The following is a 26,751-nucleotide window of genomic DNA, read 5'->3' on the forward strand; positions in this document are numbered from 1 at the left end:
TGAATTTACCAATTTTCAAATTCAATTTCAATATTTCTTTACCGTAATGTAACTTATTTGTATACAAAAATCTTAAATGTATGTGCATATATTATCCCCTCATGATATCTTGAAGAAATGTTAGATATGCTTATGCTTGAATACGCATCACATCATAAGAATTATTTAAGATGAAATTTGTGAGGTGGATACACAAGTTATTGTCGATAGATTCGTTCGAAGAAAAGAAATCGTGTTTATGTTAAAAAAGACGACATTACAATTTATGGAAATTGATATATTGTTTTGTTATTCAAAACAATTTCATTAGGTACTAGAGCCCCATTGATCGCCAGGGAAACCATTCCAATGAGTAACTTTTTATTAAGCTTTTATAAATGGCAACCGTATCGCCACATATCGATTAAATCTGTTAGGGTTGTAGTATAGCTGTGTGTGATATCAAATGTTTTACTTAGTTTAACTAAATTTTAGCGAACGCTGATCGAAGATAATCACTTATATTTGTCATCGTTTCTAGCCGTTTCTAAAAAAAATCACACACAATGGGTAACATACCTTTTTCACCCTCAGCATGCAACGGTCCAACAGTACCGAAGAAACGTTTATCCAATACTTGAAGCAATTGAATGGCTGTTGAATGTACTCCAACCCGTGGACATCCAGTCATTAAAAGTGTAACATTAATCACTGATGTGTAATGATCGCAGGGATATTCTCTGAAAAAAAGGTAAAATAAGAAATATGAGAAAAATAATGTTGAACAATTCGCTTCTTCGAACAGTAATTAATCCGGACGACTGGTAGTAAATATTAAGATGAAAAATATGTGTAATTTCTGTTAACAAGATGTGAATTAGTTGATATTGTTTTTCAAAAGTTATTTACTGAGAAATGTCTAATTATATATAGTTACCATGCTAACCGAATAAAGCAAATCTGTAGTCGCAATGTTATTACAATTTTCTTCTGTAGCAATTAATACCGATGAACTGATAGTAAATAAGAAAAATTGTGAGTAAGATGTGAATCAGAGCGATGCCTTTCAGACGTTATTGAAAAGTAATTATACAGTTTCTATGCTGACAGATTTTTAAATGTAGTTGATTTTGGTCTGAGAATGGTTGAGAAATCATAGAAATCATTTTTCCATTTTGTCACCAAATTATCAAAACAGAAAATCTTACTACATTTTCATAGCCTTTGGTGCTTGAAAGGAAAAGTTTTTTTTTCTTTCGATAACTTCGTAACTGAATACCTAATTAAAGCCTACAAGAGGTTTATTATTACAAAACCCTCAATTCGAATTCATTCGGCTAAGATGCCTAGAAGCAATTAATTTAAATGAAAACCCCCGATTGATGTTTAATGCATAAATATTTTTTTTTAATATAGGAACTCCATCGCCAAGTCAACGTTTTCATTGTGATTTCACTTGTAATTATCTTTTCCCCAGTGCTTAACCGAAAAGGCATAAATCATTATTTTCGTTATGCGGTTCATAAATTGCTTATTAAGTAACAATAACATAATTTTAATCCATCACGTGCAAATTTAATACTTTTACATCAAATGATTTATATATCACCGCAATATATTATGATACATCACCAAACATCGCCTAACTTTGGCAATAAACACAGCAGAAAAATGTTCAACAGAAGTCGACAACAAAAATAACAGAAACAGCAGAGTCGCAAAAACTCTGTTACGGTTATACCACAACACAAAATTGTCTGAGTTAGTATTTGGTTTTGAATTACTTTCGGCGAAAGTTCGTAAAACAGCAAAGAAACGGAGCCACTTTTATTTAAAGCGAATTTGGGGTGGGTGGTTTTTTTTAAAGCGGGCGTTTTTCAATGTCATTATAATCCAATATGATGAATTATCGCATCAACAAAAATTGATGTCCTTATTCGTTATAACTTTGAAGTTTAAAGACATTTCAAGGCAAGTACTATGCCATTATCTGTGAATTCGTAAGAAGTATAGTCATGTACAAGTAATACAGTAGATATTATCATTGATCCTTCGTATAATTTTTATATTGTCTCGCGGTGGTACATTATTAAGGAAACTAATCTTAACTCCATGATTGCTAATGATGAGAATTCAATTAGTTGAAAGGATGCATGAAATAGGTTCATTCAATCAATAACGTTCTGAAATTATAGCTGAGAGACATCGCCTTGATAAACGTATTTATTGATTCTAACCCCGGTCTATTTAAGAAAATGTCTTCGCTTAAATCCACATCCGCCTCAATCGGATATCATTTCACGATATTGCTAGGTAGAAATTACCTTGGCAGTAGTTCTAACTTCCGTTTAACGATAATAAGATTTCCCATTCATCCAAATAGTGTGAGTCAACAAGTGCTCGAGTATAATGTGATAAAGGAAATCTAAAAGAAACACAAAATCCACTAACAAGACAACCTCGCAAACTTAAATAAACGATAGAGACGATGTACTTTATTCGGAAACTTTCTCTGTAATAACAATATCGATTATGGTTGGTCGTATAATAAAATGAAAGCCAAAAGTAGTCAATGCGAACTCTTTTTATTACTGCTGTGGTACTATTGTTGAAGATTTAAGTAGTTTTAGAATTATTGATCAGATTGAAAAGTGAGCTTCGAATATACATTTTTCACGGTAAGCCTAAAACATTTTGTAAGAAAACATTTTGACAAAATATCAATAAGTCGACTGAAGGAATATATATTGGAAATTTAAACGTATTTGTGTAACACACGGGAATGGTTTGGGGATTTACATAATGTTATGTCAAGTGATGTGAATATTTATTTAATGTAACATGCCAATTTCGTATTTTGCTGCGGATTTAGCGGGCTGCTAAAAAAAATGTTGTGTTGATGTGTAAACTAACTTCTATGACCTTTTGAGTTATCGTTGTGATTTTACGTAAAGGATTTCTCTAGTCTTTGAATAGTTCAAAAGAAGAGCGGATGACATTTAGACATTCTTTTCATTCTCAGACAGTGGCATTTCAAGCGACGAAATAAAAAATAAAAACTAAGGAGAGACAAAAGGCAAAATATTAGACACACACAGATTCCGAGATTTTTGAAAATCATAAATCGTGTTAATCCTTCTTGTCAAAGAAGTCAAAAAGTCCTTTTAACTTCTTTGTTAGTTGCCTTCTTTTGTTTTTCATCATTTTTTTCTTCTTTTACAACTGTTTTAACACTGACACTTGTGTGCAAGACATGGTAAAAACAAAAATCTGTCTCGTCTGCTGTGTAAATAAACGTACGCAATACAATAATGTCGTTTGGAAAACGAGCTCAGAAAATTCATAAAATTCAACTTCAGACTCAGGTTTATTCAATTCATTAATCAAATTTGAAACGCTGAAGTGTTTGCATTGCATATAATGGACGAATCATTGAGTGCTATTTATCAATTTCGTATGCCTAAAGATATCAGAAACTCAATATATAATATTGAAAGCGATGATTGCCAACATCCAATTCCATTAGCTGTCGATTTCAGACTCCTTCCAATTTTTATAATATAAAATATTATCGACAAACAAAACAATCCTTTATTGGAATACGAAATGCAAAGAAAAAAGATATAAAATTTATTTTAATAAATCACACGACCGCCTGTCGTCATGCTTTTGCTTGCTTGATTGATTGCCTATATTATTTGTAATAAATGTAATAATATTAGCAACAAATTTACTGTGTGTACAAAAATGAAAATGTTTTCCGGTAGCTTTTTTTCACAAAGAAATCAGATACAATTTCCGATGTTTTACTTTACAACAATAAAGAAAAATCGGAGAAAGAAAAAATCTCTCTGCCGTAGGTAGCTTTATAACAGGAGCGTATACACATTTAAGCAATTTTGTTATACTTGGTTGAATGCGCGACAAAGCGAACGAAATTTCGGTAATTGTACTATTTACGTGGATTATTTTGCGGAACAATATTTTCTCAGCGCGTGTTCAAAAAAGGATACCTGTCAATTTGACTCATATTGTTATTGCGTCCTAAACGATCGATTGCTTATTTGTGCCATTCATGCGATTAAGAAGATTTTCTTTTTTACATTCATCTTACACAAAAGATTTGAAGATAAAATTTAATCCGATTTGATATTTCCAACCATGTATGGATAAGAGTTCATCCATCAACTTTTTACGAGTTTACCGTTCAAAATCAATAAACTTTAAGGAAATTATTTCAAGCATGAATTTCGTACATAAAAACATCAGAGCGGCATGTAGAGCAATTGAGTTAAAATTCGTTTAACGAAAAATAAAACTTCCGTAAGCTTAAATGTTGTATTTCCATGCAAAAGAAATTTGAAATTGAGATATCTCGGCACTTGCGTCCAAACAAAATTGAAACTCTTTGCGATTCTGTTTTTTATTGCTCTACAAATTTTACATGTAATTTGAAAGGTACCCGAGGAAATAGCACAGACAGCTAGTGTGTAGCGCATGATCTCAAGAATAATCCAGTAAAATAATTAGTTTTTCAATCGGACAGTGAGCTGTTGAGCGATAAGACTTTGAAAAATTACATGTTGCTGTTGTTTTTTATACGAATTACATCCTTGATACACTCGAATATAAAATCGAAACAAGCGTTATTAAATGAGTACCGCAACCACTGGCATCTTAATCATCAATTTTCACATAATTCCGGATAATTCGGATTTTTAATCAACCATTCGAATCTGAGTATTCTTATCCCAACTACCAACCACCTTTTCAGAAGAAACGCCACTTAATTGACATCATGCTCGGGACAGACTGCTGTATTATGCAGAATTTCCCATTGTCTTCACTATTTGCAAGTTTTTATAATTCAAAATCTTCAAGATTCGAGTAATTCCTTAAATGCAATATCTTTATACCAAAAATAAGAGACCAAATAAAATGAAAAATAGCAAACGCAAACGTTGCAAATTTATGTGTTGTTTTTGTCCTTGTAAATTTAATTGGTCTTAATGATATTTATAGAACAAAATGAAATAATTTCGCCCTTTCTCTATTTGCCCGTTAAAGCAATAAATGCAATTTGCTGTAACACTCATTCGTATAGATATAGTGAGCTAAAGCACGATATATATAAGCAGCACACACAAAAAAAATTAATTCGCAATGTAGAGAAAACAATGTGAAAGTAGTTGCAGAGTACAGGTGCAATATACGCGATAATGGGCGAAAGATTACATGAGATAACCAAGTGATTTTTTTATGTTTATTACCCTCTTGACACACGCTAAAATGAAATTAAAAAAAACTGTGATATTAGAGAAACGCAGATAGTTAAAAAAGAAAACAGACACAAAAGCAATAATTACTTGTGGAAAATTAATTGATAGCAACGTTGAAGTATATCCATGAAATTTGTACCAAATTGATTTTCATTTTACCTAAGCCAATAAAGTATCAAGACGAATATCAGAAGTGAAAATGATTTTCTGAGAGAAACGGAGCAAAACTTTAATCCAATCACAAGCTCAATGGAATTTAGTTTGTTAATTTTTCAATATTTTAACATGCATAAACATCGTTTGCTTTGATAGCTGGTCGAGAATTTCAGATAGTTTCGGTAATCCGTTTTGGATTTTAGTGCAACTCTTGCTATATCTTTTGAAACCACTCTCGTCCAACAGGGATATTTGTTATGTCTGCAAAGACTGCGACAAATTTTAATATCATCATCGACAATGTACATACCATATACTATCTATATACATCTTGTTGAAATGTGATGTCATGTATTAAGAAGACCGCAGGATGAATCCTCCTGGAAGTCATTATGATTTATTGGGTGAAACATAGAGAGAAATTGAAACTTCGTGTCCTTGTTCCCTTGACTGAAAGTCATGGGTTTTACAAAAGAAAATACATCGTACGTAACACGTTCACTATGATTATTAATCATTGATTAAGAATGTATGGAAATGTGATGAAAAAATGTTAAATCTTAAAACTTTGTGCCCTTTGTCAACACGATAACTTGAGTAAATCTCAACGGATTTTCAAAAACCTTTTTTATCCGATGAAGTATTGAAATCCTCAGGTCAAGTTCGAAAATGGGCGGTCCCGGTTCAACTATCTGGTAGTAGTTCTCGAAAGAAGCCTTTTCTGCTCTTTGTTAACACGATAACTGGAGCAAAGTTCAACAGATTTTCAAAAACTTTTTTTTATGAAATCCTCAGGTCAAGTTCGAAAATGGGCGGTATCGGTTCAACCATCTCGTGGTAGTTCTCGAAAGAAGCCTTTTCTGCTCTTTGTTAACACGATAACTGGAGCAAAGTTCAACAGATTTTCAAAAACTTTTTTTTATTTGACGATTGAAATCCTCAGGTCAATTTCGAACATGGGTGGTATAGGTTCAACCATCTGGGAGTAGTTCTCGAAAGAAGCATGTTCTGCTTTTTGTTAACACGACAGTTGGAGTAATTCTCAAACGATTTAAAAGAAAATGTTTGGTGGAGAATGGAATTAATTCCTGAGGTTAGGTTCTAAGATAGATTATGTTGGTCTAACGAACAAGCTGATGTTGCTAACAGAATTTTTGTATCTATTTCAATAGTATTTTTCTTGTTATATGACTTTGCCTTGCAAACAAAACCGAATAAATAGAGCAAAAATTAACGAGTGTGAGTTTAACGAGTTTAATTTTCATTGAAAACATGTCTCATTTTAACAAATAGATGTACTACTTTGTTGAAAACATTTATTACAGTTTGTTTGAAATGTCAACTTGGAGAAAAACAAAAGTTTTTATCAGGGAGCTGCGGGGATTCGGTAAAATACCAATTTTGTGTAAAATTATTGAATTCACCGACGTTTAATTAGAATAATTAATTCTTTACTACTGTTACAATCAATTAATAAATTTCAAATCAAAAATAACCAAAATCCCATTTTAATCGTTAAATGACTGTAGTTTCCCGGGAAATAAATGTAAGTTCTTCGGTTTGAATACTTTTCTTTTGTCTTTTTTTGAACAAAAACAAAATGTTTCGGTTACCACAACACAATAATCGAAAACTAATTTCGACCAAATTATGATTTATGTTTTTACACACAATCGAATTACCAAATACTTAATTTTACATTGAACCCGAATACATTATTTCATCTGAGACGATTTCGTCGTTCGAAAATATTCAAACATTGCGCTAGTAGCCTTTGCCTCGTAAATCTAATCATAAATTGAGTATATTGAGAAACCTGAACCTAATTTGTAAACCATGTGCAAAACGACAATGTTGGCAACGTTGACAAAAATGAATTTCTTTTGTTTCTGTGAAATGACAAAATGTTTCAAATTGAAGTTTTCAGCGAATATGCTAATGTTTTAAATCATTGTTCCAGATATCGATCGGAACTTAAACGTTTCGTCGATTTCCGCATAAAATTTATCGGCGTTCTGTCAGTAATTCGCGAAAAATATTGTTTGAAAACCTTGAATTCAGGTAGAATTCCGGCAGTAATTCAAGGTTTTCAAACAATATTTTTCGCGAATTACTGACAGAACGCTGATAAATTTTAAGCGAAAATGGACGAAACGTTTGATTTATAATCGATATCCAGAGCGATGTTTCGAAATATTTCCTTATTCGTTGCAAAACTCAATTTGAATTATGTTGTCACGGCAGAAACACGAAAGAAACGTTTCAAACGATTCTGCGACGTCTTGAATTTCGCATGGTTTACAATTTTTTTTTCTCAATGCGTTCAATGCTCTCAAAATGTGCGAAGTGTGAATTTCTTACAGGACACATTGACTACGAGCGCAATGTTTGAATGTTTATTTCATCGTGCATTAATTAATAGTTTCGTCGAAATTAATTTTCGATTATTATTTTGTGGTGATCTAGAAAGTAGATTTTTGTTTTGAAGAAATAAATCGAAGAAAATAAATTCAACAGAAGAACTTACATTTCTTTTTTTGACAACTGCTCAATTAACGATTAAAATTGGATTTCGTCTCTTGTTGATCTGAAATCCATCGATTAATAATTAAAGTAGTAAAACATAAATTATTTTTTCTGTATGTCCGTGAATTAAAAACTTTCACAAGAAATTGAAATTTTATCGAATTCCCGCACCTCCCAGGTTGACATTTCAAACAATCTGTAATGAGTCTGTTCAATAAAAAGCATATGCGTGCCACCGTTTTAGTGATCAACTTAGAAGTGTCTTAACCTGTTCTTTCAGAACCTTGCGAAAATGGTTGGTATCGGTTCAACCATCTGGTAGTAGTTCTCAAAAGAAGCCTTTTCTACTCTTTGTTAAAACGATCTGGAAACTTGTTATTTGATTTTGCCTTGTAAACAAAACCGAATAAATCATTGCCAATAAAAATACTATTGAGAAGCTCAGACATCCAAGGGATCTGACCCACCCAACAGGTATACTATAACACCTTTACTTGCCGGATTCGACATTCAATTCCTATAATTCCAAATAATTTCTACAATTCCACGAATTTTCGAAATAGTTCCACGATATTTTCCGATATTATTCAATTCCATTGCGACATATTTTTTTGTAGGAAATAGTTGGTGACTCCTATAAATATAGCTGTCAAATAGAGACTAATGTAAAGTTAAAGGAGCGTTTTGTAATGAACAGATTATTTTGAAACGCTTTCGGCGAAACTAAAATTTGGAACAGCTTTGTTGCAGCTTCCCGGATACTCCGGTAAATAATTGTAATTGATGGAAATACAAGAAATTGATGGAGTTATAAGGAATTGAGCGGAATCAGACTGGAAATACGTAAAATTGATGGAATTCAAAGGAATTGACTGAAAATACCTGAAATTGATGGAATTATGAGGAATTGACCGGAAATACGTGAAATTGATGGACTTATAAGTAATTGACTGGATATACATTAATACGTTGTAAATAAGGGAATTGAAAGTAAATTAGACTAAATACAGATAAGTATGATGATCGGAAAAAAGTGCCAGGAATTTCCGATCATCATACTTATCCTTATTTTCTTTCAATTCCTTACAATTTAACGTATTTCCAGCCCATTCCGGTCAATTCCTTATAATTCCATCAATTTCTCGTATTTCCATCAATTACAATTATTTACCGGATACTCCGGCAATTCCTTTATGAGGGTGTGTAGTCAATTATCCGAGTCGGTTACCCCTCGGTTTCACCGAGGAGTTCTAAGAAAAAAGCGTAACCCCGACACAACAAAATTATTTAAAAATCCCTTAAGCTTTGGCCACTAAAAAAACTTACAACGAACTCTTTTATTCATTTAGTTTTTATTTTCTGTAGAATGTAACGTCTGATTTTGTAATACCTAGAAGCAAAACTTTTTAATTTATCTTATGTTTTGTTGTTGTGTCAAATAGTAGTTAAAGTATTTTCTAACTGTATATCTCTTTGTTCCATTTAAAAATCTTCAAAAACTTTAAACTCCATCAGTTCGAAGAACATAGTAAAACTTCAAGAAGATTAAAAATTAATTAAAGACATAAGATATAAGAGAAGGCAAATTGTACAGATGAAATTTTTGCTATTTGTCGTTAATGTTAAAATCCCAGTTGTACAAATAATGGACAGTGCAGGTGCGACCTGAAAGAACAAACTTTCTTGCACATTTGCAAAACACCATTTTAAAGAAATGAACATACCGAACTAACCTAACACAATAACGGAAAATTACATTTGTACAAGATTGTCATGCTCACATAGCCACCACATGACTATAATGGTAGTTGAAATGTGAGACAAAAGTTACTCTACTCCACCCAGCCCAACGGTGTATTATAGCTAGAAAGCGTATTGTTCACGTTCACGACATCCAAAGTTGTTCATAAAATATATTCGAACAAACCAATAGAATATTAAGTAATGTGTACGCAAATGAATGTAATTTATCTCTTCCATTCTTGATAACATAGAACCTATAAAATATAATAAATCTCCTTCCGTGTTTTCCAAATGACGAAAAGCTTTTTCCGTGGTGACGAAAGTAGCAAGAAAGAGGAAAGAAGACGACAAAACAGAACTTCTGTATAACAATGATATATTGCTTGAAAAATGCGCCCTTGACCCTAAAATCTTTTGCATTAGTCCATCGTGATTGCGTTCTTCATTGTAACACTTTCTCTTAGTTGGACTATATTCAATTAATTATGGAGCCATAATGAGTCAAGCGATATGGAGTAACGAATATGCTTGCGAATCATTTAATTAAACTGAATTGTGTCAGCCAATTATTGTTAGCAGGGAGTTCCACGTTCTGGCTTTTTTACAGAATTATTCTTTTTTTCTTTTGCTTAAATCAAATTGGAAGATAATTTTGATGAATTGATTTTTCTAAGAAAATTTTTGTTACTTGAGAATACTGTTAAGGCAAAAATACCTTTGACCAAAAATATTATGGTGAACTGATTGAGTTAAAACGTATTGAATTTCAAACTTGATACTCTCTGTAATAAATGGTTACAAAGTCAGCGATGGATTGGTTTCGTTCGTAAATTTAATATAGACATTACTAATAGGGCTATTAGGCAGATTGGCATTGTTAATTATTTAATTATTAAAATTTCATATCAGAAAAATAACAGAAAATAATTTATGGTAAAATATTTGTTGAAGATTTGATATTGTTGGGTGAGAGCTTCAGGTCTTTAAAAATAATTCAATGAATGAATATGTCGTCTATTTCAAATAAATCCAAACAGCTAATTTTACTTGAGTGAGACAAAAAATTTAAAAACTTTCAGTTTTACTTCAGTAGTTTTAACAACATGTCCGATCAACTAAATGTTAGGCACTTGTGCTAAGAAGATTTCAAGAAAAAAATCGATTGGGAGTTGAAATGCAAGAATATCAATGGGAAACGATTTGAAGAATGCCATCAATTTAGATCTCAACAACAATGAAGCATTTGAATTTCCTACACCAGCATGTTTAGCAAGATATTGGCTTCATTGGTTAAATTCCATTCCGACGAAGCGTATTGATATAATGTTTGACAATACCAAATGTTTTTCGAACTTCAACACCTGCAGCTATTAAATTGGCATCAGAAATATGTTACATATTATAAGTATGTCTTTCAACAGCAAACACAATAACTTCTCTTCAACCATGTTACCTATCTTAAGGTAACAGAAGGGGTTCAGATAGAGCTAAATTAAGTAAAGGTCAATGGATGGTTCGGGGTGTGATTTGTGTCAATACGCCAGCAAATTCATATATCAATTCACAACGAGTCAAGAATTACATGAGGAGCAGGTAAAATGAAAGCAAACAAATGCGAAAAGTTGGAAGAGAAAAATAATTTGATTATAGTATTTGCCGTTGTAACTCTTGTAACTCTTGAACAAATTACATTTCTTTTTGTGTGGAAAATGTAAGCATTGCAATTAGTGTAGTAATGCTCTCAGTGAAATTGTATCCTTGCAGCGAATTTTTGAATCATTGAATAAATTCTCATTATAAGGTTTGTTTTATGCATTTAACATTTTTCATTCAATTTTCTTTGCTTAAAAACATCAGAAAAATTTTATGAAAAGGAAAATATTTGGTTCATTCTATTGATGCAAGTTCGTAATTTATAGTGAGGTCTGTCCTTTGATATTCAGTTTTAATTAGTTAATCCAAATTGAAAGAACAATGTTCACTGGACATATAATTTAATTAGTATCCATGTACGTTCATCAATGTCACAGATTCATGTATTGTCAAATGTTTTCCGGGAAATAGTTTTAATTTAATTATAATTAAATTGGATTGGACTAAAAACAAAAGTTACAATTGGAATGGCAGCATAAATTTGTCAAAAAAAATCCTTAAACTGAACTCAGTGTAGGAAAGTAAATTTTTTGCTGTATTTACTGATACAAACGTTTTATGCAAATCTGTGATAAATTCTTTTATGGCACAGTATTGTTATAGGCACTAGATATGTATTTTCTACCTAAAGCCGTAGTTCGAGTGTGACAAATTGTTGCATAAATAATTATTTCACAAATACAGTGGCGAAAAGTAACCCTTTTAGGCTTAATTGTGAAAAAGCTTGGTAAAAAATGCTTCTTAGGCACAATATGTGTATTGTCGCACGAAAACGCAAAGCTTATATCTCTTGCTTGTAATATGAAATTCAAGATCAGACACCCATGGATAGCTGAAGCGAAAAAAAATTTAAAATAGAAATCAAAATTCTTATTTTGTAGATTAGGGATTGGGTCTGTTCTGCACCCAACACCTCAAACAGAAGTCAGTTTATAACACACTATGAACCCCATTTCGTCTCCTGTTCAGCATTTGATATCCTCTATTGTTTTATTGTCGAATACCATGTTCCATAAATAACTATTTTTTTTTGTATTATCAATTTATCAAGGTAAGCCGGGACTGAGTTTTGAAAATTAAATTTTTTATTTCGTGATTCGATTCCAGTGAGCTAACGTTGAGAAAACAATAAGAGAAATTTACTTATAGCTACCGAGATAAATGTTCGTCTGGTGGAATATTCTATTGCATCAAAAACGCAATTTAAAATTGAAAACTTCAAAGTTCATTCAGCAAATAATTCTGGTAAGATCAAGTACTTAACTTTGCTGATAAATTTCACGAGTTAAATTAGTTTCATGAGGGAGGCATCTTTCTTATCTTTTCATGGTATAAGGGATATATCGTCGAAGCCATATGATATTCATATTACATTCTTATTAAGCGATATGATCCACGGAGTATTATACCCTTTATCTGGCTTGTAGAGCGTTTATAATAACAATATTTTGCGTATAACATACCGATAATATTGGTGAAAAGAGACGGAATTGAATACACACACAATATTATTTGTAAGAGATGAGTTTATTGGGTATAATAGAAAATTTTAGCGAGTGCTCATGTTCGGGACATTGATAAAATAATGATATTCGTTAAACAAATTGGAAATTAGAATTTGAAATGAATACGTCTATGGTAGAATGTACGGGAAGCGTCGGAAGGAAGTAAATATATATAATTATTAGGCATAAATATTTTAATTTCCGAGCGAAGATAACGTATTTTATTTATTAAATTATGAAGCCTGTCACGTAAGGGAATTATTTTAGGCCTAATACTACAGTCTTGTAAAACAAACAATCAGGAGCCGAAAGCAGTCACTAGATATTATTTATGCCAATATCTTTCAGTATTTGTTTAATTTAATGTGATTAGTAAATATCAAAATCCGAAGATTCAAAAGAAACTATGCAGCTGGACAGCTATGACCCTTTAAATTTTATGTTCTTCTCATTTTCAAACTGTCAGAGTCAGATGCTCGGTGTCAGGTGATTCAAGGAATATAACTAAGAAAATCTTCGCTATTCTGTGTTTCAGACGATAATACCTCAATATTCACAAGACATGTCTCATGTCCCAGTCCTACAGTTTTGAAGCTATAGCGACTGATTGGACAATAAGACCCAGTGGCGCCGACTTCAGTGGTGCCCAGAGGCTCGGGCACCACCCTCAGCAAATTCATCGAGGCTGAGCGAGCACCACCCTAAATCTCCAACACTTTTTTCAGTAAAACGGTCTTTTTGTCCTTTTTTTCATGCAAATATTTAGTTTTCAGCAAATCTTTACAGATTCGGTATAAAAAAAAAAAATCGCTGCGCGGCCATATATTTGTCGATACTTTTATGAAATAATAAAATGATTCAAATGAATCATCAGCGAAGTGGTTGAAAACTATTACAAAATTGTATACTTTCTTGGAAATTTTCAAAGTTCAGCTCTAGTGCTTTCTTGAAATGTAGATATTTTTAGAAACTATCCAGACGTTAAAACGCACGCTACAAATTGAGAAAAAAAATGTGCTCGCTTCGCTTCGCTACATTATTCGCTATCATTCCGATTGCAATTTTCTGTAGCACCTGAGAAAATACCTGAGAAGTACGTTCATGAACCCTATGTGCATTCATCAAAATACAGTCAACTTGTGTATGTGTAGATCTTGTCTAAAATCATTTTTCCTTAAAAAATAAATATTTCTAAAACATGAAAAATTCGTGTATCGTAAAATCTTACAGTGAACGACATCTCAAATGTCTCACTGTCATTTTTTTCAGAGAATGTCATTGTGAATTTGCAATGACACAATAAAATTCTCAGAAAAATTTGACAGTGAGACATTTGAGATGTCGTTCACTGTAGATCAACAATATTTTCTTTTTCTTAAATTTTTTCAAAAATTTAAGTCGGCGCCACTGATAAGACCTACTCAAAATAATGAGTAAGATTGAAGATTTTAAGATTTTACCGTTTGTTTTTACAAAATTCTCCATTTTCCACTTGAGGGATTCTTTTGAAAAACAGCCTACCGAAATCGGACGCATTTTCTTGTGGATTTTTTTTTAAATATACCTAGAAGAGACTTCAACCCTAGACACCAAAACCACTTCCAAAAAAATTCTTTGAAGCTTGTGTGGTTAATGGGAGGTGATCCAAAACCGAAAATTAGCACTTTTATTGAAGAAATTTCTCTAGTTGCACGAGCCGTACAGGGTCGTGTGGGGTGTCATTAGAAAGGTATTCGCATGTACTATCCGAATAGGCACTTATTGGTTTTAAAATTCATCCACACTGAAATATGTGCAGTTAAAGTTTTCAACCGAAAAAAGACTGAAAACCTACACTTTTCTTACAGAAATTTCTCGAGGACACAAAACATGCATGGTCGTGTGGGTATCATTTAAAAGGTAATTTTATGTGATTTTGTGCCAAATAGAGTCTTATGTGGTTTGGATGCATTTACGATGAAATAGAAATGAAATGAAATGTTTAAGTTGAAATTTTTTTGAAAGTGGTTTTGGCTTCTAGGGTCGAATACCTTTCAAGGCGCTTATCGAAAAGTCCACTGGAAAATGCGTCCGATTGCGGTCGGCTATTTTCAAAAGAATCCATCCTTGTCTTGCATTTTTGAAATTTGAAATTTAGCTTAGCGAGAACTTCTTGTGTACTGATGGGACATCAACCTTTTGCTCGATTCGAATTACAATATTCGCTTTATACATCAGCAAAACATTTTATCATCGATTGTACGTGATGAGCGAAAAATGATTTTTCTTTAAATAGACATTTCATGTTTTCATGGAATTAAATGTTTCTATACAAAAGTTTTCTAAAATCCTGGTATGACTAAAGGAAGTCAACAAAATTTAAAGCAAACATGAACAAGGAAATGTATTGATGATTCCGTAATTTCTTTTCTTCTTTTCTTTTTTTGCATTAGTTCGAAATAAATATAGACACAGCATAGGAGAGAGCGAAATACTTTTTTTAATCAAAAATATCGAGACTTATGTTCATAATTCGCATTCAATCAATTTTGATAATGCCCTGTATCATTTAGAAAGCAAATCATTTCACAGGAATATGACATCATACGTTGATTTATCAATTAGAATTATTATTGGGCAAAATATTATTATTCGCATTATAGGCAACATAATGATGCTTGTAAGCTAATGATATTATAAAATGTAATTACTAATATTGAAAATAACGAAGGTTTGGCATTGCATAGGATTACACAAAATGAATGAAATTATTTAGAATCCCTGGTCAAATTGTTATTAGATTGTGTCATATTCTATTATTTCATTTCCAGTGTCATTAATGCGGTATATGCATAACTGCGTGTGTTAAAATTGTGCATATTCTGATTTGATTTATTTGTTTTAAAGTTATCCAGAAAACTGTTCACATCTGCAGCAAAATTGTTATGCGGAAAATATAATCACAGAATTAATCTGAATAAATTTGAAGGTACACTAACAGAACAATCGATTAATTTATGGCTTTAAATACCAGTAGTGAATTTGAGTGAAAAAAGTTATTTGTTTAACGAGGGAAGAAAATAGAAAATTCCAGTTTAACAGGGTTACACAATTTTATCAAAGCAAAAGGCGACAGTTCAGGGAGAGAAAATGTCTATTTTCTCCTCTCTAGTGTTGACAGTGGAGAATCCTTTGTTTTTGTTCGGTGTAGAAAATATCTATTTTCTCACCTGTCAAAACAAGAGGGAAGAAAATAGAAAATTCCAGTTTAACAGTGTTACACAATTTTATCAAAGCAAAAGGTGACAGTTCAGGTAGAGAAAATGTCTATTTTCTCCTCTCTAGTGTTGACAGCGGAGAATCCTTTGTTTTTGTTCGGTGTAGAAAATATCTAGAGGGAAGAAAATCGACATTTTCTCTACAGAAAAATCATCAGAGAAATCGTAAACAGAGCCTCATTTTACCGTTGAAGTGAAGGAAATGAGGTTCATCACACCGCACATATTAACAGTATATTGTTTTGTCTCCGCAATTTATAGCCTTTTATTATGTGGGATGGTATGTTTCACAATATAACAATTGTATTTCTTTCGTACATTTGAACTACCGCCTACAGTGTTGATGTAACTTTTATTTACTAGACCCTAAATATGTTCAACACAATTTCATTTGATTTCTCGTACCAGATAAAGCTCACAAGGACGGTATACTATACATGTATGTCTTTTGACTAACTGTCATCATCTTTCGTTTTTGTTTTCAAATTTACGTAATACGTTCATACTCAGGATAGCTATACATTCATAACGAAATGGAAAAAAGGAAAATTGTTTTTTGCTGGTTAAAATAAATCCGATCAATCAAAGTATTATGCTCCCTGTGACAGTTTCCGACTATGAATTTTATTTTCGGTTTTCCCTTCATATGGTTGTGTCATTCCACTTTCACATAAAGAAATGCTTGTTAGAATTTCAGAGAATATCCGATTAACCTTTGAGAAACGGCTAGCACATATACAATGTAATAATAAGTCTCTTTAGTGCTTTTGGTACGATAGTAGATTACGTATTGGTGTTGGGTTGGAGATTTTAATTTGAGGAAATGGAGTTTCCGGCAGGTGCAAAACCATGTAACCAGCCGTTTCTAATACGTTTGAGAGATGAATGAAAATGAAACTTACCTTGCACTGAATATAGCTGCTAATGCCAGAAAGCATGCATCTGCTTCACGTGGTGCAGCAGTATAGCACCGATCGATTACCCATTCCAGTAATTGTCCAATGTCTGGATTAGATTCCAATAGCAAAACAACAGTATCCCTGGCTAATTCATAAATCTGCAAGGAAAAAAATGGAAAAATAAATTCTCTTTTGACAGAAAGCAATTTCCCTGCTTTTGAGATAAACGACACACAAAATGGCTCTTCATTCCGTTTCTGTACTTCAAAATAAAATGTGAGGCTAAAAAAATATAAATATTTTTGAATGGTAAACTCTCGGATTGGTCTTAATAGGAACGCTTCGATTATATTTGATTTTTCTTCTTTGTGTGCACCACGAGCATTCCTCGGTACCTTAACACATTCAAGCGGTAATCTAAATGATAAATTTACCCAAAAATATCAAAATTCTGATTTATGGATTCTCTTTTTCGTATGAACATTACGTTATTGTGTATAACAGAACAACAATGGGAAATTGTGTTATGGTTTGAAAACTGAATTTCTCTTGATCGTCTTCTACACTCTTTTCGGTTGAAAAAGGAAAACCATTGTATGCATTGCTATTGAAATCGTCCATATGTTTGTAGTCTAGATTTCATGCTTGTATTTTACTGGCAGAACTTTTCCTATAAATAAAACATTCTTCTTCGGTTGTTTGCAGAAAATATGCAATTCAATTAGAAGTGAAAATTTATTTTTTCAATCTCCTCCGACGAGAATGTTACCTTTTTGAATAAAACATTGGTGTAAAAGTCATGCAAAAACTATGCTGTTGAGCTTAATTAGTACATAAAGTGTATACGTCTGCATTGAAACAGTTTAATTTTTTTTTTCTATGTTACGGCATCATCTGTTTAAACGATAATATCGTCTGAGAGGCTTTCAATTTTACGAAAATTATTCTGTTAGCCGAAAACCATTTACCGGACCATAAAGAATTTTTTTTTATCAGAAACCTCTATGCAATAACCGTAACTCTAAAAGAGAATCTGATATTCGTTGGCCGAATCGTTTGGACCACCATTTTTTCTCGTTACTTTGCAATGAGGTGAAATAATAAAAAAATATATAAAAAAACAGAATGGAATTTACAGCAGATTTATTGGTGAATTTGGTAACCCACTCAAAGCTATCATACGACCGAACAAATATGTTGTTGTGGCGATATATCGGAATATATTTAACACATTTTCGGTCGAGATTTTGAGAGTGTTTGATGCTGTAAATCATTCAGCTTTGTGGTGAAGATGGGAAAACCGAATCAAGTGAACGTATTTCTATAAGACATTCTACTTTAAATTGTTATTGTTGAGAAACATAAGGTTAATATTAACAAAGGTTTTGTACTTACATTGTCTTGAGTTGAGGTTAGCATCTGAAAACAAAATTTATTTATTTTATCTAAAAAAGAAAATTTTGTTCAATTGAATTTACCAAATCCAACCATGGATAAATGATGCCTTCTTCCGACAAATAATGTGGATCAAAACACGGTCCACAGCACAGTAATGCTGACATTGCCTGGAAATTTACACATAAATAGTTACACTATCGAAAACAAGATAATTGCCATGTTCTTTTAATAGAAGAAAAGAAAAGAATATCGTACCATAAGTGCCCCAAACTGTAACTTTCCCTCTTCAACGGAATTATTTGTACCACCCGCATGATATGATCCAATGCCCAACGGTTTAGTAAAAGGTAATCCCCACGACGCAAAAAGATTGAACAAATTACTTTTCAGATCTCGTGATAGCAATGTAGCACAACTTTCCACTAATGTTTACGACGTATATCATAAGTAGGTATAGAAAGAAAAGATAAATTGATTATGGTTAATATAATTATTTCTGATTTACCATAAAAAGCATAAGTGTGGTGGTCCTTTTCATACACAGAAAATCATTTGATGAAGAAAATGTTATTTACTTACAAGAGAAACTTTTTATCATAATTCGTATGAAGTCGCAAAAGTGCTTTTTCACCTCACGAATACTGGTGTTGTCTTTATCTGTTTCGGTTTCCAGATACAACCGAGCGCCTTCTATGTATTCACATAAAATCGGATGTAGTGCCATTGTTTCCCTTTCGATAACACATGAGCTAATTAAAAAGGAAACGTAATTTGTCATTAGTGTTACTACGGACGATAACAATTTTATTGTTTTAGGAGGGAAAATAGAATTCATTCGTGCATAGCGAAAAGTTAGTGATGTAACCGAAAAGACCGTATGTAAATTTAGATAGCCAATTGTATGAAAGATTTCTGGTCGAATTACGGAAAACATAAAGAGGGACGAATATGTCATTTGCTGCTGGAACATTTGATAACATTTCCTATTAACTCGAAATAAGTATTGTAAATGTTAGGTCTGTTCAGTATTCTCATTTAAGTTAAATTACTCGGACAATATAAAAATGTAACTTGTTTGAATGATACAATAAGAATGAAATTCTCCGAACGCCGATGCTTTGTTGCTATTACATATCTATTACGTGTCTAAGCTATTCTAGCTGTTATTCTCAATTTCTCTGATTTCTCTCAATTGTCAGTTGAACTCATTACGAATGAGAGAAACCGGTGAAATAGTAAGAATTAGACTCGAAAGTGTCAGTATTTACGTGTCCAAAACAGTAAACAACAACAAAATTCCCAGCACACAGTATAGTGTACGTCTCGTTGTCGATTTTTACAGTACACGTCCTCAAATATAGAACTCCTAATTTATTGACGAGTGCTACAAACGTCGACTTTATGAAGCACAATAGATTATTTCATAATTTGGGTCTCAATGATTGCCGTGTACACAAGATGTATTATCAAGCTCGGCGCCGTTTCGGACTTACAATTTTCACATTTTATCTTTCCGTTATCCACATGTTGGGAAAACAGCCAGTTTATTGAATTTTGGTTCACACGGTATTGTGCGAAAATGTGAAATGACACTGATACACTGTCACTATTTGGTCCACTATTATTTTCTATATATTACGATGCGATGCTGTAACGATATTGCTATTCAACACGAATAAAAAGGAGAAAGAAAGATTGTAAGTATTAAAAAGGTATACGATTCAACGTAAAAATGTTATGCGAATAAGCGAAAAAAACGTTGAATCGTTTTTCATCTGATTACAACGTGCTAATCTACAAAAGAAAAAAAAATTAGCAAAAGGACCATTTTCTCTGAAAATAAAAATTCATTCAACAGAATTATGCACAAACGTTATACATTATGAATGGCTAGATATCTCCTTCATTATCAGTTATTATATTGGGCTCAAGTATTAAGACTCATATCGCGAATTCTTTGAACAATTTGTATGGAGGATAAATTTAAACGTATCCAGCTATCCAGATTTTTGAAGAGTATGGTACCCATCGAATCCTTGCTTCATTACGAGTTCAACGAGGTACATCTGGTCTCTCGCAGAATTGTCATTTTCGTGATAGAGCTGTTGGAAATATCGGTGGGTCTCAGGTGGAAATTTTTTCACCCTAATTATCTCGGGTAATAAAGGGTCGACCTCGTTCAAATTTTAGGGAATTGTAGTGCTTAGGCCGATCACACAAGACATCAAATACGTCGAACCGTTGGCTGTACTGGCTTCAGTGACTGTATTGACAAAAACGTTTCTCTGACTAGTGACGCCTGCGCGCATCAGCGAACCCGACGGTTGAGGGTTTCATTGAGAGTGGGTGACCAAAGTTCCCGATGGTCACTTTCTACAAGAAATTTTCGTTTACTACTTGTATAAATGGAGAATTAAAATGAAAAATATTGTTTTTCCGATTTTTACAACTAAACAATCGGAAAAACAATATTTTTCGTTTTAATTCTTCATGTACAAGTAGTAAACGAAAATTTCTCGTAATAAGTGACCATCGGGTACTTTGGTGAACCGCTCTCATGTGAACTTAGTTTTCTTGGTACAGCAAACTGTTTCATAATGTATCCCAAGGTCTGAGGACGTTATCGCACGCATCTAACCATCCCGAAAACTCGGCTGTTTCAGAAAAGTAAACCAAAATCTCATTTCTTGTAAGTAGTAAAGTCGGGAAAATCATCGTTGGAAAGCTGAGGTATCAAGAAAGTAAGTGGTCAACAAACCGGTCGAAATTTCTTCGGAGTACTAAGTGACATTTTAGAAATTGCCATATCTCTTACAGCCAATAGTCCCTCCAGCACAGTAGCGAGTCTTTGCCTTCCAATGAAACCCTCAACCGTCAGGTTCGCCGATGCGTGCAGGCGTCACTGGTCAGAGAAACGTTTTTGTCAATACAGTCACTGAAGCCAGTACAGTCAACGGTTCGACGTAATTGATGTATTGTGTGATCGGCCTAGTCTAACACTACAATCCCTTAAAATTTGAACGAAGTCAACCCCGTATTACCCGAGATAATTAGGGTGAAAAAATTTCCACCTGAAAACCACCGATATTTCCAACAGCTCTAGCACGAAAACGACAATTTCATGAGAGGCGAGATGCACCTCGTTGAACTCGTAATGAAGCAAGGAGTCGATAGGTACCATACTCTTCAAAAATCAGAATGGCATGGCAAGCCGATTGTTCGAAGATTTCGCGATATGACTCTTAAAGATTTAATAAGCCAGGAAAGCGTTTGGATTTGTCCTACTTGACATATAAACGTTGAGGTTGAGAGTCTGTAGGGAGCTGACTGTGCATGTTCATCGGAAGTAAAAGCTCACTTCATCACACATTTAATTTGATTTATATTGATTGCGTCGTCGGTTAGTTTTCAAGTTTATCATAGTCAAACTCCCTATTCAACTTAGAGCATTGTAATGTCCCTGTTAAAGGGTTATTAAAATAAATGTAATTATGAGAAGATGTATGGTTTCTTGTTTAAGTTGAATGTTCATTCGTGACGGTAGGAAGGGCATCCCTGAATTTATAAATATTCTTCAGAATTTTGCTTTTATATTTTGTCTTGAAAAGGAAGTTAAACGAGTGGTGCATAATTTTGTATAACAAGTCATAGTATCGAGCCACACGTTTTTTTTTTTTTTTAAATAGAACAAAGTACAAATGGATGAAATATTACAACGCTTCAAATTGTATGGTATCAGTCATCACGAACTGATTTTATTTAATGCATCAACAAAGTAAATTGCTGTGCACAGTATTCCAGCAATATATTATAGGGAAACCATTAGAAATGAAAAACTAACGTAAAACAGGCTTGTAATTTAGCAGAAAAAAAATTCATTATTTGATAAATATGTATCCACAATGTACATAATCATAGATAAATGCAGAAAAACCCGAAGACAAATGTTGGTTTTCTTGAAAATTTAAGCAGTTTTACAGAGCGTGTAATATTGTTTGCTCACATTGTCGTGCAAACAGTAAAACAAAAGCACATCAAAATTGTTATTTTTGTTTCTCTAAATATATTCACATTCATGAAAAACCATCTCAAAAGTTCAGTATAAATTTACGAACTTACCTTATGCCAAACGTACAATTTGCTGCAATATTTTCCAACACTTTAACCAATTGCAAACGTAAAGCATCCCTGCGACGCCTTCGTCTCATATTTTCTTGTTTACGATCCACAGCTTCTCGGATATATATAACAAGCTCATCCATTAAGTCTCTGGAAAAAGAGCAAAACACCAAGAAAAATATTTATTTTATTTTAAACAAGAGGATAACGGTCTCTCGCCATGCAATATAGAAAATGTTGTACTCACTTCAAAGCATCATGATTAATTAATCCCAGTGCATTGACGGCAGCGTCGCGTACATCAGCTACTTCACACCGTAGTAATGGTACAATCAATTTATACAAAGCCACTGGTGATGCTGCAGCCGCTGATGATTTGTCACTTCGGTCGGCTGTTAATGAATCGGGAGAGGAGCTGTGGAAAATTGGTATATTAATTAGACGTGAACAATTTGGTAAATGTAACGGTGCTGAAGGCGATTTGTTACAACGGTTGATTTTAATTACAATATGGTTGGGACAGAACAATTTCTTTTATGTACAGCCTTTCGTTTGCATTTTTAGTTCTCGAAAGTGAAAGCGAAACTCAGACGCACCGAATGCTGATTTGTAATTAAACTAAGCGGTGTGCAGCCTGAAAATGGCGTACGTGTACTTTTTCTTAAACTGTAAATAATACGACAGTACGCTTTACATTCACGTAGAAAACGTTACGTACACCCGTGAAGATAGCTTAAGGAAAATGCTGATGAAGCGTCGAAATGATATTTACAAATGGACTTTAAAGAACATAAGAACATAATGGCAAAATGGCATTTTCACTTTGTTCAAGTCAATTTAAATTGCAGCGAATTTTGTGACCTGAATTTTAATGAATGCAGAGGAAAACATGAACTCCATTAATTCAACAACAGACGCTGAAAAATAAGCAAGAGAAAAGCTTGGTTTTACTTAACGGTTTTATAAGAACATCGATGCTATCCCAGCCTTTAATGAATTAAAAGCTCGTTAAATCTCTCCGTGAATTGCGCATTAAAAAAAGGGTCAACCGATTCTATCGGAATGGCATTATTATCACTGGTTAGGATAAAATAATTATTTTGGCAAGTTTGATTTTAATTGTACAACTTCACGCACGTTCAAACTTCCTGCATTCCATGCAAAACATATTTTTCAACGCCACAGTTATTCGTTAGGGTGAAATAGTTTTAGTTGTGAATAAGTTATTCCCAAAAAAATTCGATCCCTTTTTTTGCTGTCAATGCAAACCTAAAAGGCAAGTTTTAAGTCCTAGAAAAAAAAACACTGCGACTGCTAAAATGTGATTAAGATATTTTCCCGTTCACCATATAGAAGTGCTGTTGTGAATATTGAAACCGATAGAGATAAAGTTACATTTTATTTATCAATATATATCAACCTAACGTATGCTTTCGAACATTTCGTAGTTCCTTAATATTATTTTCTAACTTACCTGGTATATACACCTTATTGTAATTCATAGTACAGTCAACCTAACCAATTTAAATTGATTTTGAGTGACGATTTGAATTTTAATTTTTTAATCCAATGTTTGTGTCCATTTTATGGAATCATGCGACACTGACTGGATAATAACTGAGGGAAAGTTGGAGAAAAAAACTCAACTCAAAACGTTTTACATGCTGAGCAATACGTAATATTGGTTCGACTTGAAAAGTCCGTTTGTACGCTATACGACGATTGGTTGACTGAACTATCAAATGTTTGTTTTGTAATAAATAAAATAAGTTTCTAGTTAGCACACATAATAACGTTTACCTATATCCCACATTGACATACACCAGATAGATTGTGCGTCTAGTTCTATTATGCTTAAAGACAGAAGATCTTAAGTAAATGAAACACTAAACTATATGACATACAAAACACTCTAGCTCTAAGTTTGTGTTGTTTTTTATAAAACTTTATTTGCATTTACCCAACTCGCTTTTGTCGAGCATCTTTGCGGCCATACGAAAGTGGCAAGGTGAATCTGGTCACAATTCCTTCGGGTCCAAATACATTCGACGGTATATTGTCCAATGAATCGGACAACGAACGTGAATCCGAGTTGTCATGCATACTAAAAGTGTTTTTTTGTTTTGTTTTGTTTTCGATTTTATATTTAAATTTTCATAAAAACAATGGGAAAGAAAAAAAAAACATTTAGAAATTGTTGATTTAACTAGAAAATAAGATATATGCATGCGACGATAGATCGATATGAATGTGTAATGAAAATGTAGTAACAAAAGTTGATTGAATTTATGAAGAAAATCGACCAGAACATCTATATCGTTATCTGACTTTCACTCCAAATTTACATTATGATCATTGAACTGTAAAATAACCTCGCCTTGCACTTATCAATAAGTCCTCGTTTAAGCCCATTTCTCGTCGCATTTTTTTAAAATTTATTATTCTTTCAGTCTCTACAACAAAGGAAAACTTACTCCTACGTATTATTGAACAATTCAATAGAGCTCTTAAGAATTAAACGGGGTTGAAAGCTTAAATACCAATTTCTTGGAATATCATTACTTTTTCTCTTCTTGTGATAGAAATGCGAATAACCATTAACCAGTGGAAGGGGTTAGTTTCTATTTCAAGCGGATTTATTGAGTAATAAATTAAAGCGGTAACACTGTGGGTATGGGAAGCATAAATGTAGTTTTAAACATGAATAAAATTATATTTCGTGTCTAAAAATATTTTTAATCGACGGAGCGTATAATACCCGATTTATTTTCAGATTTGTAGGCAGACAAAAGAGTTTTTAAAAATTCATCAATTATGGAAGGATTTAATCCGACAAAACAGCAACAAAAACGTTTTTTGATGAATGGAGTCAACTTTGTGTTTCTTATTTTTCCGATGAGGTGATTTCAGTTTTAAATTGCTCATCTGCATTGAAAGTAAATTACGGATGGACGGTAAAATGTAAATTGTAGAATAATAACAAAAACGGTGATGGTGTTCTATTAATCAATTGGTACAATTTTTCATGAACTCATTTCCGTTAAGTGTAATAAATTTGATTAAAGTTATAGCCGGACCTGAGTGATGAGTTGCTGAGCATTACTGTCCATTTGATAAAGATTTGTTAGCCTTTCGGTAACAGCTAATCATCTGTAATCGACAGCAACCACAGAAATAAAGGTGGACCGACGATTACAGAAAAATAAATGGTTAAACAAATGATGTACAAGATTTTGGGGTAAACACCTAACTATATTTTATGAAACGGCTCATGTAAATAAATTGACTTAATTTTTACATATAATCGCAGCCGTAAGTTTGAGCCAGCGATGAGTTTCGGTACCACTCGGCCACTGATACCAATAGGTATTTGTTTACCAAGGGTAGAAAATAGAAGGTTACAAGAAGATCGAAGTTTGCGACCAGAGTGAATTGAGTGCCACAATTCGTTTGAGTTGGAATTTCCAATTTCTCACACGAGATGAACATATAGTTTTTCATCATTGCGTGGTGTAAATAACCGTTTCTATCCACGAAATTAACACATCAATTCGTTACACCATTTTTCTAAACCAGAGCAAAGTGACAGTAAACAAGATAGAAAATAAAAAATTTTCCGCACCTTAACTGTCATCTGAGACAGAGCATTTGAGTGGTGAAAATAGTATTACTCACGCCGGACGGATGAAAAATTGATTTCATTTTAGCTCGTTAGCTCGACTCATAATCAAGAGGCAGTGGATGGTTTCAGCCACTATTCACGGTATTCACATATATTTTTTGTTGAAGTGTCTAGGGAGCCAACTTCCCGGCGATCGCCTTAGACACGAGATACAAGCTTACCCTTTGTAGACAACGAAATTTTCCCTCAGATGTGTAATGTACTATTATTTAAGTTTAAATTCGTGTATCGCTTCATGTTATTCGCACTCGACTAATAAAGTCAAAAACACAATTTAGCTTCCAGTAAAAAAAAAATTTAAACCACAAAATAATCCCGACTAACAATGCGAATTGATTGAATGGCAGGTTTTTTAAAGCTTTTATCGCAATCCATACAACCCAGGGAGAGTTTATTAGCTTTTCAGTTTTTGTTATTTTTAATCCATTTCCATTTTCCCGCTAGCGGAAGAGTTTAAATAATAAACCCACTAAAAATAATATTTGCTCTCACTGCAGTCAATGTTGATCCATCAATGTGTTTACAAACAAAATTAAACCTGTAATTTTACATGAA

General features: G+C 33.0%; 1 protein-coding gene across 9 annotated transcripts in view; it reads right to left on the reverse strand.

Annotated features, from left to right (window-relative positions):
- LOC119075351 (protein furry) overlaps positions 1-26,751 on the reverse strand; it is a 98,119-nt gene that overhangs the window by 56,156 nt on the left and 15,212 nt on the right. For 7 of the 9 annotated variants that reach the window (XM_037181821.1, XM_037181803.1, XM_037181813.1 and 4 more), the window contains exons 14-22: positions 24,475-24,618; positions 22,762-22,929; positions 22,515-22,664; positions 18,975-19,144; positions 18,651-18,817; positions 18,476-18,562; positions 18,393-18,416; positions 17,001-17,155; positions 559-719 (exon numbers count right to left, since the gene is read on the reverse strand). In XM_037181821.1, the coding sequence (XP_037037716.1) occupies positions 559-719; positions 17,001-17,155; positions 18,393-18,416; positions 18,476-18,562; positions 18,651-18,817; positions 18,975-19,144; positions 22,515-22,664; positions 22,762-22,929; positions 24,475-24,618 (1,226 nt within the window). The remainder of the gene's footprint in view (positions 1-558; positions 720-17,000; positions 17,156-18,392; positions 18,417-18,475; positions 18,563-18,650; positions 18,818-18,974; positions 19,145-22,514; positions 22,665-22,761; positions 22,930-24,474; positions 24,619-26,751) is intronic. The other 2 variants (XM_037181839.1, XM_037181827.1) reach the window with 1 other exon arrangement.

The sequence above is a fragment of the Bradysia coprophila genome, chromosome III (assembly GCF_014529535.1).
Source record: "Bradysia coprophila strain Holo2 chromosome III, BU_Bcop_v1, whole genome shotgun sequence".
Lineage (NCBI taxonomy): Eukaryota > Metazoa > Arthropoda > Insecta > Diptera > Sciaridae > Bradysia > Bradysia coprophila.